Source organism: Cynocephalus volans, chromosome 10 (genome assembly GCF_027409185.1).
Source record: "Cynocephalus volans isolate mCynVol1 chromosome 10, mCynVol1.pri, whole genome shotgun sequence".
Classification (NCBI taxonomy): Eukaryota; Metazoa; Chordata; class Mammalia; order Dermoptera; family Cynocephalidae; genus Cynocephalus; species Cynocephalus volans.
The window spans coordinates 106,633,850-106,650,957 of NC_084469.1; the positions used below are offsets into that span (position 1 = coordinate 106,633,850).

General features: G+C 40.0%; 1 protein-coding gene and 1 pseudogene across 1 annotated transcript; one reads left to right on the top strand and one right to left on the bottom strand.

The window, feature by feature from the left end:
• Window positions 1–357: 357 nt before the first annotated feature.
• Window positions 358–7,439, bottom strand: LOC134387623 (olfactory receptor 7A17-like). Its single transcript, XM_063110040.1, has 2 exons — window positions 7,430–7,439; window positions 358–1,316 (listed from the first exon to the last, which is right to left on the bottom strand). The coding sequence occupies exons 1-2, from the start codon at window positions 7,437–7,439 to the stop codon at window positions 358–360; spliced, it is 969 nt and encodes a 322-aa protein (XP_062966110.1).
• A 1,922-nt stretch (window positions 7,440–9,361) lies between these two features.
• On the top strand, window positions 9,362–12,193 carry LOC134387624 (olfactory receptor 7A10-like; annotated as a pseudogene).
• Window positions 12,194–17,108: the final 4,915 nt, after the last annotated feature.

Consider the following 17,108-nt stretch of genomic DNA (forward strand, 5'->3'; position numbering starts at 1 on the left):
ATCACAGGTGAAAGAAAGTGAGCCAAAATGCTGGGTACCAATCAGGCTTTATTAAAGGAAAAGAATCTGCCTGGCTGCACTCAAAATGGAGGGAAGTCGGGGCTGTCCTCAAAATGGAGGACAGCACCAGGTATGGGGATGGGAGAGCTTATACAGGGTGCCAAGGGCTGGCTGATATAAGCAAGGAGAGGCATTCTGCTAATGCAGAACTATGCCACCAGGGTGGAGAATTGCACCCTTGCAGAAGCAAAAGTCTTTCTGTTTCTCAGAAATCATGACGTTTCTTACAAAGGGAGAGGCTGGCAACTATTTTGTACTTATTGTGTACAAAATGGCACTGATCACATCCAAAATCCGTCAATGGACACTTTTTCTGTTCCAGACAATTGATCCTTTTCTAGTTTCTCTCCCAAGGAAAATCCTCAGAGCCCTCTTTACGTCTTTATTCCTCAGACTGTAGATAAAAGGATTCAGCATTGGTGTGACCACGGTGTACATCACTGAGGCTATAGCACTTGAGTATGAGTTGTGTGTAGCAACAGAACTAAGGTACACTCCTAGGCTTGTTCCATAAAATAAGGAGACAACTGAGAGGTGAGATGCACAGGTGGAAAATGCTTTATACTTCCCCTGAGTGGCGAAGGTTAGACGTATGGAGGAAACTATTTTGGAGTAAGAGTAAAGAATACCAGCAAGGGGACCACCACCCAGCAGTACAGATGCAAAAATTATCACCACATCATTAAGAAAACTGTCAGAGCAGGCACAGTGGACCATCTGATTAAGGTCACAGAAAAAGTGGGGGATTTCCAAGTCTGTGCAGAAGGACAGCCGCAACACCATTAACGTATGTACCAAGGATTGCACTGCACTGATGATGACAGACATTAGAACCAACAACGCACAGAGCCGGCGGTTCATGATGACCGTGTAGTGCAGGGGGTGACAGATGGCCACAAACCGGTCATAGGCCATCACACTCAGGAGAAGGTCATCTAACGCTGCAAAAAGCATGAAAAAGTACATCTGGGTGATGCAGCCTGCATAGGTTATGACTTTGCTTTTTGTCTGGATGTTTAGCAGCATCTTTGGGACGGTGGTGGAGGTGAAACAGATGTCCACAAAGGACAGGTTGGAGATGAAGAAGTACATGGGTGTGTGGAGGTGGGGATCTGAGATGATGGCCAGGATGATGAGCAGGTTTCCGAACACAGTGATCAGATACATGGACAGGAACAGCCCAAATATGAGGGGCTGCAATTCTGGTTCCTCTGATAGCCCCTGAAGAAGAAATTCTGAAATTTGTGTATCATTCCCTGGTCCCATGTGGTGGAAGTGACTATCAGAGAAGAGAAAAACACCATAACCAATTTTCAGGAAAGTGAATATTACAAAGTTGAAATGCTCCAATATATTTTGCAGTCAAGAAATTAGTTTCTATATTTTGTTTGTGGATCACATTTACTGTATCTCCCCCACCCACCATGCATCTCTGATTGGGAATTCCTAGCCTACTCTTAAACTTTCACCAAGAGGTCATGTGTTCTACAGTTTTAATGAGCAGTTGGTTTTTTGTTTGTTTTTTCATACATTTGAGTAACATAAATTGAGTGCTGACCATGTTTTAGGTACTGTCTATGAAATGAGTGTTGGGTGCTGAGAAACTAACGTCTTTACAACCAAGGATGAGGAAAGAATAAGAGCTGATAAAGAAAAATCATCATATAGCATCTTAAATGGTAATAACTGCTTAAAAGAAAATGAAAGCCTATAACAAGGAGAGCATAGATAGAGAGTGCTATATTCTACTGGATTCGAGGCAAGACTGGCAGAAAAGGTGACATTTAAACAGAGACATCAGCAAAGAAGATGGGAGCCTCAAGGATATCTGGGGAAGTGTGCACCTTGCAGAAGAAATGTCTAGTGCAAAGGTTCTATGGTCGTTGCTTGTTTCATAAAATCAAGGCTCCAAAGGAGCCAGTGCACTGAGGTGAAGGAACAATAGGGAGAGTGATGAGAGATGGTGTTTATGGATGTTGAAGAATCAGGGGATCTCGCTGCTGCTGCAACATGAAGACACTGAGCGACCATCATTCTCACATTGTTCCTAGATCTGTGTTAGTCTAGACCTCCAAGAATGTGGAGAGAGCAGTACATTCCAGTTGACAAGCTTCCTGTGGGCATGTCATCATGTGGCCCCCCTTTGATTTGACCACATTGTGCTCTATATTTAAAGAAACATAAAAAAAATCTGCTGAATAAACTGAAATGAATAAAATGTGTATAAAGGGAAAAAAAGATATAATATACTCAGACGGTAAATGAGAGATTGTGATGGAGGCTTCCAAGATTCTGGCAGCATTCCAACCGTGGTGAAGTACCCGTGATGCCCAGAATAAGCAATAAAGCAGAAAAAAATCATCCAAAAGAACAAGAATTGATGTCTTTACAGTGTCAGGACATCTTACATGCTGAACACCCCAGGAGAAAAAAAGCAAAGTGACCGGCCTGTGATTCAGAAAAAGACACAAAGTATAACAAAAATGGGGGTTTAAAAAGATACAACCATATAAGACATTCAAATTAGCTTGATTTGATTCTCACATACTAGACAAATGTATTGAAATATAACTTTGCACACCACAAATATGTAGAGAAAATATGTTTAAATTAAAAATTATAATATAGGAAATCTTTATCTCAATGCAAAAGAATATGTCCCATACATTGGAAGAAGATGATGACTATTTCATAAAATAGATCTTATCACAAAAAGGAAACTGGGAGATGGCCTAGGCTGAGTCAGGGTGAAGAGCTGCTAGAAATGCTCTCTCACTTGTTTAAAACCACCTCTTTGTTCTCTGTGGAGATGGGAGTCTGCTGATATGATGGTCAGGATCATGAGCAGGTCACCAGTAAATGTGACCAGGTCCACAGATAAAAATAGCCCCAAAAGGAGGGACTGCAGGACAATAATCTGTATAATAACTTGAGTGCTGATAACTTCACAAAATGAACATATAATATCTGAATCAAGCATCTTATTATGCAAATTAAAATGGTAACCAAATATATGAATCTATGCTCAAATCCAGTAGTAGTTTTAAAAAGTAGCAAAAAATAGTTATTTTTTTACACTCAGCACTCTGTGACAAATGTAGAGATGTCACATTGACTGAGATGGAACTTTAAAATGGGTAACAAAGGGATACTTTTTAATTTTGCTGCAAGAAATGAAAAGCAGTACAACACATTGAAGAAACAATCTGAAAATAGTTATAAACCTTAAAAATAAAATAGCTTAAAAATACAGATAATCTTTAACTCAGGGTTTCTCAGTCCAGGCACTATTGATAGTCTGGGCCAGATCATTCTTTATGGTCGGTTCTGTCTCGTGCACTGTAGGGTGTTTAGCAGCATCCCCAGCCTCTAATGACCCCTCCCCTGTGTGACAGTTAACAATGTTTCCAGATAATGCTCAATGGCTCCTGAGGAACAAAACAACCCCTGGTCAAGAACCTTAGCTTTAACTTAACAATCACAAAGTATTTTTGTAGCATCAATATAATAGCAAATCAATGAAAAAGAATATGAAATGCCATTAAAAATGTAAATGACTTGGCCATACCGTAAGATATCATGCAGCCATTGAAATAATTAATCTGCATTACACTAGTTGATTGGAGGGAAGTCCATAAGGTATTTCTGAGTAATGAAGAAAGGGAAAGATAAGGAGCAAAAAAAGACTGCATTAAAACATAAACAGCATTTATGATGGGCAAATGATTTTATTCATATATTTGTATAAAAGGTGTGAAAATATATAAGTATGCATCATACAGAAAGAGAAGTTTTAAAAGAACCTGAGAATTTATGGAATACAAAATGAGAGTGTTAATGAAGTTAGTGTAAGTATAGTGTTTTCAGTACCACTGATGAAACAAAATTGAATAAAAATCTTAAACAGGTCTGGACGGTTAGCTCAGTTGGTTAGAGAGCAGTGTTATAACACCAAGGTCAAGGGTTCAGATTGTTATACCAGCCAGGTGCCCCCCTAAAAATAAGTCTGACTGGTTAGCTCACTTAGTCACGAGGCAGGATCCTGGTGCTGATAAGACCAAGGCCAAGGGTTCAGATCCCTATACCTGCCATATGCCCCAAAAAACCTTATAATGAATATCTAAAAGAATGCTCCAAATGGTATTAATTTAATGATATCAACAAAGGTTTACTAATTGGATATGAAATTGAATTGTTCAAATTAACAGGAAGTCTTCTAAAATGCAGGGAAGAAGCAGTATCTAAAGTTATAATTTGCCATGGCCAAACAGCAGGAAAGGAGCTTCCTGCACCACTGGGACCCCTGCTGGAAACCCCAAGCAGCCCATTCCATTGCCCAGGCAAAAGCCAAGTCAGTATCCCATGACTGCAGGCCCAGCTAGAAGCCCTGAAGAGCACCACAAACACTGTCTCTTCACAGGTGGTCCAGCATAGCCACTGCCACCGTTACTGCTGCTGCAAGGACAGCACAACACCAATGGAGCAGTCAGATTCACCCTTCAAGAAGCCCACCTCACACTCAACTGCATTGACACAAGGAGAGTCAGCAGCAGAGCCTGCAAATAGAAGAGGAATTCTTTCTCCACAAACACTACTCCAGAGTAACTGAAGAAACAACTGCTCTACAGGATGACTAGACATCTACATAGAGATACTAAAAATATAAATAGATAAGAACATATGACAACACCAAAGGAATACAGTAATTCTCAAGTATCAAACTCTATAGAGCAGGAAACACTATAAATGTCTGAGTAGGAATTGAAAGCAGCAATCTTGTGTAAAGCAAAAGAGATAAGAGAGGACTCAATTAGAGAATATGATGAAATGTGAAAACATATCCAGGACATGAAGGAGGAAATTTAAAAAGAGATTGATACCTTAAAAAAGAATGTAGCAGAACTCATTGAACAGAAAGATTCACTCAATGAAATAAACAACATAACTGATATAAGCAGCAGGCTAGAACAAACAGAAGAAAGAATTTCTGGAATTGAACATAGTGTTTTTGAAATAACTCATGGATGGAAAAAGTATTTAGAGTTCCCCTTTACACCTATGAAAAGGCATTTATTGTTTTTAATGTGAGTACAGAACATGACATGAGATACTGCGAAATGTATATCTCATGAACTGCTCTTGCAAGGTGGTATTAGCAAGCGGTCCACTGGTCTGATGTTTCTAATGAGCACAGAAACATGTTCAAATTATCTCATCTTAAGCATTTTAGAAAATGCCCTCACTTACTGCTTATCCCTCCACATCTAATACTCAACTTTTGTACTCCTTTAAATGCAAAACATCTCTCTAATTTTACTGCAACCTATTTATACCTTTCATTGTTTCTCCAGTCTCATTGCAGAGTCTCAAAGACATTTCTTTTTTAAACATATTAAATAAATTTAAAATGAATTTAGTCAACACAGCAAGAAACAAAAAACAAAACATAACAAACTCTTGTCTCTGGGCTGGGCTACTTTTGCTCTCAGGTAATCTCAGATAAATGTTCTCAGCTTTCCTTTTCTGTCAAACTTTTCTTGAATAACTGCTGGGCTGTCAGACTCACCTGTATGGGGTCTCTTAGAGGAAGGTCTCCATGTGGGAGTCTGAATTCCTCCGTGAATGGTGGATAATGGAAACTGAAGCAATGTTCTCTAACAAAACAGCAGTAAAGCATCAATCTCCTAAAGAGGACTCTAAAGGAACAAACACATCCCCAGCAGCCCAAGGTTATACACTCTCTGGGACAACAGCAGAGGAGATATTGACAGCACCATATGTCTGCTCTTTTAGCACAATTCCCAATTGTGACACCATCACCTGAGTGCCTGATTTCACTGTGGGACAAAGTCTAAACTGAAAGGAAATTTCTTTCTGATTCTCAGTTCCCAAGAGACCAGATTAGGAATGAGGTGAAACCAGTACTTATTACTCCTTCTCTATAAACATGCTTGTCTCCCAGAGCTCTAATATCCTTACCACCTTTGCCCAAACCTGAGTTAAATTTTTCTGCCAAGTCCAAGAATGAGGGACCTCACTTTGCTAAGTTCCTTGGACCTCAAAGTACTGATTTGTGGTGGGGACACTGCTGGTGATATCTTCAGAATATTCCTATTCCTTGGACAAATGCATACAATATATGCACATACAATACATTGATTCATTTCAGGGTAAATAGCCTAGCTAATACATATACTTGTGTGTTGCAAACTATGTATACAATACACATAAAACATGTACAATACATATACTTCTGTATTATATATGCATATATTGAAACAACACACAGTGCTCCAAAATTATGTACAAATAAATATTAAAAACAAAGAAAGTTGCTATTCCCTCTTTGACAAGAAAAAGAACACTGCCCATTTCCTGTAAAACCATGAGTAGTTACTACAGTAATTGGCTTCATGATACTTTGAACAAAGCAAGTAGGAGTATCACTTATGTAACAAAATTTAAGAGCTGTCATTTTGTCCTTCATTCCTGAAAAGCTTGGTAATTACAAAAGATCTATGCAGATCCATTTATGCACCATGGACAGAGATTAGAATCTTCAGTGGACCGTCTCATTTAATTATTTTCAATTTCCTGTCCATCAGGTCATACTTTTAAGAAACTCATTCTTTATTTGCATCAATAGTGCTCAGAATTGGAACCCAGGAAGGGATATTTTGATTTGAATTTCACCAAGATATTTCAGTTCTCACACTCTAGGTCTGTGGTTCTTTACCAGGAATGATTGTGCCTCCAGCGGAAAGCTGAGAATGTCTATAGAAAATTTAGTTTGTCATCAAAGAAGAGGTGCTACTGACACATAGTGGATTGAGGCCAGGGATGCTGTTCAACATCCCACAAACCACAGGACAGCCCTTTCCACAAAGAACTACCTACTACTAATGTTAACATCTGGGAGGTTGAGAGACTATTCCAGATCTAATTCAATGTGGATATAAATAATTTGGGGATCTTGTTCAAATAAATATTCTAATTTTACAGTGTAAGATAATCCTAGAGATTCTGCATTTGGAACTAGCTACTAGCTGATGTGGTTGCTGCTAGTCCTGGTTTGTGGACCACTTTGTCTGAATAAGACTGTGTTCCAGTGTTGAATTAGGTGTAGGTTTTTTGAGGCCTTCTCCACCGTGAATCCTCTCACCCCTGACTCAAGTCTCACTTCAGCTGGTCAAATGTTGGACTCAGGAGATTGGATTCTGCATGCACAAGTTTACATGTGCCCCTTGATTACTTCATTCTTGACTGGAAATGAAACATTTAGACATTTTGTTTATGATGGATCTTGGACGTGACTGGTGCCATTGTGCCTCATGACTTAAACAGAAACTATTTACTTCTGCAAGGGCACAATTCTCCATCCTCATTGCATAGATTCCACATTAGCATAATGCCCCTCCTTGATGGTATCACCCAGCCCTTGGCACACTATATAAGTTCTCCAGCCCCCACACCTGGTGCTGTCCTCCATTTTGAGGGAGCCCTGGGCTGCCGTCCTCTTTGTATGCAGCCCAGCAGATTCTTTTCCTTTAATAAACCTTGATTGGTACCTGGCGTCTTAGCTCACTTTCTTTTATTTTGGTGTCAAAACCCACCAAAGGCTTTGGCCAGACCATCAGACTATCCCCTCTCTTTGGTTGATTGGCCCATGGCCACCCTTCCCAGATGGGCTGAACTGGGTACACTTGGGACGCTCTCCTTTTGCCAATTCAAAACAACACATCCAACATCAATCTCAATTCAGGCTGAGTCAGTGGGTCAGTCGTCTCTCATCTTGGGTTCCCCTGACTTGCTCTCTCTTTTGTTTTCAAAGCCCAGGTTCCTGGCCAGGGAAACTCTCTAGGGTCCCTCAGATATTGGAGGATGTTCCTCTAGCTGGTCAGTGGCTTTTCTCTCAAAAAGAAGGTGGACAGCAAAGAGGATGCTCTTTGTTGGCACTCTACTTCTACGAGTACTGCCCATTCTCTTTCTCACCCTCTAAATGGGATCCTCACAATCCCAACCTAAATTTCTCATTTTCTGCTATACTCCATGCTCTACAACACCCGGCTGTCTCCTGGCCAAACTTGAATACCTCATTAAAATGGATCCCAGTGGCCACAAGATGGCACTCTCAATTTAGATACTCACTGAAATGGCAAAGGCTGGAGGGATTTCTTATGATCCAAGCCTTCTTCTTCAATCTCTGCCTTCTCTATCTGTCATGACTGTCCTACATCTCAAATTCTCCTAGCTCATGCCCAACCTCCCCTTCTGGACTTGGATTAATCTTTTAATACATCAGCCTACTCTGCTCCCCATATAGGCCACCTCAAATATCTCCTTATGCTCCAAATCCTTCACCAGCCCTTCCACCTTTTCCCTCTCATCACCCTCAGCCACCAAATCCCCCTCTCCTTCTCCCCCTTCATCAGGTAACAATGCACCTGCAGCTCCTTTATATCCCCTCCATGAAGTGGCAGGGATGAAAGAATTTGTCAGGGTACATATCCCCTTTTCTCTTTCAGACATTTACCAAATCAAAAAATGACTGGGATCTTTCTAGACTGACCCAGACACATATCTGTCCCTTGAAGAGAGGGAGCAGGTCTGGATGGTGGCTCAACAACAGGCAGATGAGGAACATGCTCAAAATAATAGGTGGCCTCTGGGAGCCATTACAGTCCCTTGCACAGACCCATATTGGGACAACCAGACCAGCCACAGGGATGAGGATCTCTGGGATAACATGATCACACACTTGATTTACAGCCTCCAAAAGGTTACTCACAAGTTAGTCAATTATGACAAGCTTAGATAAATCACAAAGAGATCCACCGAAAATCCCAATGAGTTCCTAACCCACCTCTCTGAGGCTTTACATGAATACACACATATAGACCCAAACTCCGCTGCAGGCAGGGTCCTCTTACACTTTCATTTCATTACAAAATCAGCCTCTGATATTCGAAAAAACTATAAAAGAGATCAGGCCAAATACCAGCTCCTGGCTAATGCCATCTGTGGCTCACATACTCCAAAGTCAACTGCCTCAAGAGGAAAGCCACCTGGGAACTGCTTCATATGTGGTCAACTGGGCCTCTCCACATGGGCCTGACATAACACCAGAGTCCTCTTCCAGACCCTGTCCTCACTTCAAACAGCCAAATCAGTGGGCGGGGGGGGGGGGGCAACCCACAGGCTTTGACTTCATGGCCATCCCTCCTGGAGCTTCTTGGCTTTGCCCAGGAGGAGGAATGATGATGTCCAGGTCCTGAGGCCCCCATAGAGATCACCTTGCCTCATGGCAAGTAAGCTGATCTCTTCTGTCATCAATACAGGGGCCACTTACTCTACCTTTCCTGAATATGCAGGACCAATGACCCCATCCTCTATCACAATAGTAGGGGTCATGGTATCAGAATAGCACCCATGGATCACTCAACCCATTTCCTGCACCCTACATCACACCCAATTTGCACACAAATTTTTAATAATGCCTCATTGCCAAGCCCCCTTACTGGGATGGGACATTCTTTTCAAATTCAAAGCTACTCTTCTCCTAACACTTTATCTCCAGCTATAATATTCTTGTTATAGGCCACCCAGACCTGGCCTCTGAGGCTTCCAACTTAGCCTCTCCCTCAGACAAGGTTAATACCTAGCATGGGATGCATCTTCTCCTTCCATTGCTATGTGCCATTCCCTTATCCTTGTGAAACTGCAGAAACCCTCTTTGTTCCCTAATGTCCCACAGTACCCCATCGCTAACAAACACCTAATAGGCTTAAAACCCATCATACATAATCTCCTTTCTTCTTATCTCTCACAGCCTACCCACTTGCCTTTTAATACAACCATCCTTCTGGTTATAAAGCCTAATGGCTCATACCATTTACTATAGGACTAATCCTGACACACGTCATTCCCAACAACTCACCTGGACAGTTCTACCTCAGGGGGTTTGGGATAGCCCCCACTTTTCCATCCAGGCTTTAGCTCAAGACTTATCTGAACTTTCTCCGTCCTCTATCACATTAATACAATATGTGGATGACCTCTTCCTTTGCAGCCCCTCCTATGAGAATTCTCAGGCCCACACTCTTGCTCTCCTTAATTTCCTGGCCTCCAGGGGATATTGAGTGTCCCCCAGCAAGGCCCAAATTTCTTCTGCTTCAGTTGCCTATTTGGGAGTTCACCTCAGCCCCAATACCAGAGAAATAATGGTGGATCACAAGAGTCTAGTTTCTGAATTCCCTACTCCTACCACAAAGAGTGAAATTCTCCCTTTCCTGGGGCTTGCAGGGTATCTTCGCCTATGGATTCCTAACTTTGGCGTGCTAGCAAAGCCACTTTATGAGGCAGCCAAAGGAGATCCTACCATTTCTTTAGATCCCACAAAGCCCATTCATTCTCCCTTCCAGTGATTCAAAGCCACTGTCCTTGCAGTCCCAGCTCTATCCCTCCCCAAACCTATCTCATCCTTTTATCCTATATATCACCAAAACTGTGATTCTTTTTCAATTACTGTGATTCTTTCTTTCTCCTTCCTTCCTTCCTTATTTATTTATTTATTAGCTCCCACATATGAGTGAGGACATGTGGTATTTCTCTTTCTGTGCCTGTTTTATTTCACTTAATGTATGTTTACATTTTTTAATGATGAATATGCTAATAATCATTATTTTATCACCACATACTGCACACAGGTAATGATATTCTACTCTGTACTCCACGAACATATGTAATCAATTATGTTTCATTAATAATCACTCGTATTCACTCTTTCATTTTTATCAGCTGTTGTTTTCTTTAGCACACTTACCTCCATCTGACATGTCATATGATTATATTCTTTCTCCATCATCAGAGTGTGGGGACATTTGTTTTTCAGCACTCTGCATGCATTTCCTAGATGGTGCCTGGACTATGGTTGGTGCTAAGTATATATTTGTCAAAAACATGAGAAATTTTCTCCAAAATCTCTAGGATAATGACCTTGTGAGGAAAAGGCTGAGTGTGGATAGGAAGAAATTATTAGAAACAGAACAGAGGAATCTTCTATATGAATCAGGTACATACACAGAATACATAAATTAATTTCTTCATTGCAATATGTAAATTTTGGCATTTCAACTATGTGAGTAATAACCTTCTTTTTGAAAATTAGTCGTTGTTTTTCTCTTCATTGGTAGTTATGTTGATCCCATTGAACCAGGGAATAATACACAAAAATCAGAATTTCTTCTTCTGGGAATTTCAGAGACACCAGAATTGCAGCCCCCATATTCGGAATTTTCCTCTCCATGTACCTGATCACTGTGTTTGGAAACCTGCTCATCATCCTGGCCATCATCTCAGACTCCCACCTCCACACACCCATGTACTTCTTCCTCTCCAACCTGTCCTTTGTGGACATCTGTTTCACCTCTGCAAGCATCCCTAAAATTTTGCTGAACATCCAGTTCAGAACAAAGTCATTACATATGCAGGCTGTGTCTCCCAGATGTACTTTCTGACACTTTTTGCAGGGTTTGATGACCTTCTCCTGACTGTGGTGGCATATGACCAGTTTGTAGCTATCTGTCACTCCCTGCACTACATGGTCATCATGAATTCCCAACTCTGTGTACTGCTAGTTCTGGTGTCTGGCATCATCAGTGCCCTGAATTTCTTGTTACATAGTTTAATGATATTGTGGCTGTCATTCTGTACACATGTAGAAATCCCCCACTTTTTCTGTGAACTTAATCAGGTGGTCCACCATGCCTGTTCTGACACCTTTCTTAATGACATGGTGATATATTTTGCAGCACGGCTTCTGGAGGGTTGTCCACTAGATGGTATCCTGTACTCTTATTCTAAGATAGTTTCCTACATTAGTGGAACCTCATCAGCTTAGGGGAAGTATAAAGCATTTTCCACGTGTGCATCTCACCTCTCAGCAGTCTCCTTATTTTATTGTACAATGCTAGGCATGTACCTCAGTCCTGCTGCTATGCATAACTCACAATCAAGTGCTGCAGCCTCAGTGATGTACACGGTGGTCACACCCATGCTGAACCCCTTCAACTACAGGCTGAGGAATAAAGATATAAAGTGGGCTCTGAAAAAAACTTTGGTAAGGAAACTATAAAAAAGAAAAAAGAAAAAAACCTTGCAGCTGAATAATCAAAAAGTTGAAGAATAACAAATGCTGGCAAGGATTTGGAGAGAAGGAAATGGTCTTACACTGTTGGTGTGAGTGTGTAATTTAGTATAACCACTATGGAAAACAACATGGAGGTTTCCCAAATAACTACAGGTAAATCTTCCATACAATCCAGCAATTCCACTTCTGGGTATATACTTAGAGGAATGGAAATCATACCCACCCTCCCATGTTCATCCCAGCTCAGTTCACAATAGCCAAGGTATGGAACCAACCTAAATGTCCATCAATGGATGACTGGATAAGGAAACTGTGTTATGTATACACAATGGAATAGTACTCTGCCATAAAAAAGAATGAAATTCTCCCATTTGAAACAGCATGGATAAGCCTGGAGAAACTTATGTTGAGTGAAATAAGCAAAGCACAGAGGGATAAGTATCACATGTACTCACTCATAATTGGGAGCCAAGAGAGAAAGAAGGAAGGAAAGAAAGACCACAGTGGTGTGTTGGACTTGCAGAGGGAGAGAGCATACCTATGGATATAAAGTGGAGTGGAGAAAGGGGGATGGGGAGGAAGGTTGGGCATAACAGGGTGGGGGACACAGGGTATAATCACAATTTGTGGTAATGCGTATGATGCTAGTATGGATCTGGTTATCACATCTTGGGCATGAGTGGTGACAATCAGCTTTCTACCCCATTGTAGTGGATTGAATTGTGTCCCCCCAAAACTCCCTGCATCTTGAATTGTGTCCCCCAAGTTTTATGTATTAGAAATTTAGACCCCGCTGTAACTGTTAAAAGGGTGGGAAATCCTATTATGCTAACTGAAAGGTGGAACCTTGAAGAGGTGATTGGGTTGGAGGACCATGCAGTAGTGAATGGATTAAAAATGGTGGTCAGGGGCATGGTTTGGAGGGCTTTAAAAGAAGATGAGAGTCTGTCTTGCTCTCTCTCTGCTCTCTCTGCTTCCACAATCTTGCAATGTGAGACCCCTGGGTCACTGTTGCCACCACCAGATGGACTTTGGATTTCTCAGCCTCAGAAGCTGTAAACAATAAATTTTGTTTTCTTTATAAATCACCCAGTTCCAAGTATTTTGTTATAAGCAATACAACATGGACTAATACACCCATGAATATTTATAAGCTATATATATATATACACACATACATATAAAAATATCTTCATTATTTAAGAATAAAAACAAAAAAAGACCTCCTGCAGCTGAAGAAGTGACCCTAACCACAGAATCCAAAGACTTGGATCCATTTCCTGTATTGTTTTTTCAGATTGTGGAAGTATAACTCTCTCCTTCTATTTATTTTTGCAAATTCCATTTCTTTGACATCAACTTGTTTACAAAATTTAAATAACTCCCTTTCTTAGGCTTTCTGTTTTTTCTGATATCTATCAAAATTTTCCTTTTTTGTTTTTCTACTTTTCCAATATTATTCCCAACCTTGGATCAGAGATATTTGGAAATGCCCATAGATGTCATAAGATAATATGAATTTCTTAAGATTATTTTTTCTCAAATGGTGTATGTCATATCTACCAAGTTTTTTCTTAAGCTCTATTACATGAATATTTATGAGTTGTACTATTCCTCTGGAAAAAACTACACTTGGCAATTAAAGACTTTTATATAATTTTATAGTATTAGAAAATTTGAGACTACAGTTTTTATCTTGTGCTCCATTATTATTTTCTGTACCACTACCTTAATTGCTCTACCTGAAATGTAGGCTTTAACATAGCAATGCATTTTATAACAGTCTGCTGAGTTTTTTTTCTCATTAGGGTGCTATTACCGAGCTGAAATGCCTATAGTGCTTACCACAGTCACCGGCAAAACCTGATTATCGTCTACATGTCTACAAGTGGAATCTACATAGACAAATTTGAACAAGTAGAATCACCTAATATGGCCTTGCAGTGAGAAAGGATCTTATATATGGTTTAGAAAACTTTTTTAAAAAAATTTTATTTTGTCAATATACATTGTGGCTGATTATTTTTCCCCATCACCAAAACCTCCTTCCCTCCCCCACACCCCCCTCCCCACCAACAATGTCCTTTCTGTTTGCTTGTCGTATCAACTTCAAGTAATTGTGGTTGTTATATCTTCTTCACCCCCCCCGCGGTTTTTGTATGTGTGTGTGTGTGTGTGTGTGTGTCTGTGAATTATATATTAATTTTTAGCTCCCACCAATAAGTGAGAACATGTGGTATTTCTCTTTCTGTGCCTGACTTGTTTCACTTAATATAATTCTCTCAAGGTCCATCCATGTTGTTGCAAATGGCAGTATTTCATTCGTTTTTATAGCTGAGTAGTATTCCATTGTGTAGATGTACCACATTTTCCTTATCCACTCTTCTGATGATGGACATTTGGGCTGGTTCCAACTCTTGACTATTGTAAAGAGGGCTGCGATGAACATTGGGGAACAGGTATACCTTCGACTTGATGATTTCCATTCCTCTGGATATATTGCCAACAGTGGGATAGCTGGGTCGTATGGTAGATCTATCTGCAATTGTTTGAGGAACCTCCATACCATTTTCCATAGAGGCTGCACCATTTTGCAGTCCCACCAACAATGTATGAGAGTTCCTTTTTCTCCGCAACCTCGCCAGCATTTATCGTTCAGAGTCTTTTGGATTTTAGCCATCCTAACTGGGGTTAGATGGTATCTCAGTGTGGTTTTGATTTGCATTTCCTGGATGCTGAGTGATGTTGAGCATTTTTTCATATGTCTGTTGGCCATTTGGATATCTTCCTTAGAGAAATGCCTACTTAGCTCCTTTGCCCATTTTTTAATTGGGTTGCTTGTTTTTTTCTTGTAAAGTTGTTTGAGTTCCTTACATATTCTGGATATTAATCCTTTGTCAGATGTATATTTTGCAAATATTTTCTCCCACTCTGTTGGTTGTCTTTTAACTCTGTTAATTGTTTCTTTTGCTGTGCAGAAGCTTTTTAGTTTGATAGAATCCCATTTGTTTATTTTTCCTTTGGTTGCCCGTGCTTTTGGGGTCGTATTCATGAAGTCTGTGCCCAGTCCTATTTCCTGAAGTGTTTCTCCTATGTTTTCTTTAAGAAGTTTTATTGTTTCAGGGTGTATATTTAAATCCTTAATCCATTTTGAGTTGATTTTAGTATACGGTGAGAGGTATGGATCTAGTTTCATTCTCCTGCATATGGATATCCACTTATCGCAGCACCATTTGCTGAAGAGGGAGTCCCTTCCCCAGTGAATAGGCTTGGTGCCTTTGTCAAAGATCAGATGGCAGTAAGTGTGTGGGTTGATTTCTGGATTATCTATTCTATTCCATTGATCAGTTTGTCTGTTTTTATGCCAGTACCATACTGTTTTGGTTATTATAGCTTTGTAGTATAGGTTAAAGTCAGGTAGTGTTATGCCTCCAGCTTTATTTTTGTGCTCAGCATTGCTTTGGCTATGTGTGATCTTTTGTAATTCCATATAAATATCAGAATAGTTCTTTTCATTTCTGATAAAAATGTCATTGGAATTTTGATGGGGATTGCATTGAATTTGTAGATCACTTTGGGTAGTATGAATATTTTCACTATGTTGATTCTTCCAATCCAAGAGCATGAGATATCTTTCCATCTTCTTGTGTCCTCTCTAATTTCTCTCAGCAGTGGTTTGTAGTTCTCATTATAGAGATTTTTCACATCCTTGGTTAACTCAATTCCTAAGTATTTTATTTTTTTGGTGCCTATTGTAAATGGGCAGCCTTTCCTGATTTCTCGTTCTGCATGTTCACTATTGGAGAAAAGAAATGCTACTGATTTTTGTGTGTTGATTTTGTATCCTGCTACTGTGCTGAAATCATTTATCAATTCCAACAGATTTTTGTGTAGGCTTTAGGCTGTTCGATACATAGGATCATGTCATCTGCAAACAGGGACTGTTTGACTTCATCTTTTCCAATCTGGATGCCCTTTATTTCGTTTTCTTCTCTGATTGCTCTGGCTAGTACTTCCAACACTATGTTGAATAGGAGTGGTGAGAGTGGGCATCCTTGTCTAGTTCCTGTTCTCATAGGAAAAGCTTTCAGCTTTTCCCCATTCAGGATGATATTGGCAGTGGGTTTGTCATATATGGCTTTAATTATGTTGAGATACTTTCCCTGTATACCTAACTTATAGAGGGTCTTTGTCATGAATGAGTGCTGAACTTTATCAAATGCTTTTTCAGCATCTATAGAGATGATCATATGGTCCTTGTCTTTGAGTTTATTAATATGGTGTATCACATTTATTGATTTGCGTATGTTGAGCCAACCTTGCATCCCTGGGATGAATCCCACTTGATCGTAGTGAATAATTTTACGTATGTGTTGCTGTATTCTGTTTGCTAGTATTTTGGTGAGGATTTTTGCATCTATATTCATCAAGGATACCGGCCTGTAGTTTTGTTTTTTGGTTATATCTTTACCTGGTTTTGGTATGAGGATGATGTTTGCGTCATAGAATGAGTTTGGGAGATTTGCGTCTGTTTCAATCTTTTGGAATAGTTTGTAAAGAATCGGTGTCAATTCCTCTTTGAATGTTTGGTAAAATTCTGCTGTGAATCCATCTGGTCCTGGGGTTTTCTTTGTTGGGAGCCTTCTGATAACAGCTTCAATCTCCTTTATTGTTATTGGTCTGTTCAAGTTTTCTCCGTCTTCACGGTTCAGTTTTGGGAGCTTGTGTGTGTCCAGAAATTTATCCATTTCCTCCAGATTTTCAAATTTGTTGGCGTATAGTTGTTTATAGTAGTCTCGAATGATTCCTTGTATTTCAGATGAATCAGTTGTAATATCGCCTTTTTCATTTCTAATTTTTGTTATTTGAGTCTTCTCTCTTCTTTTTTTTGTTAGCCATG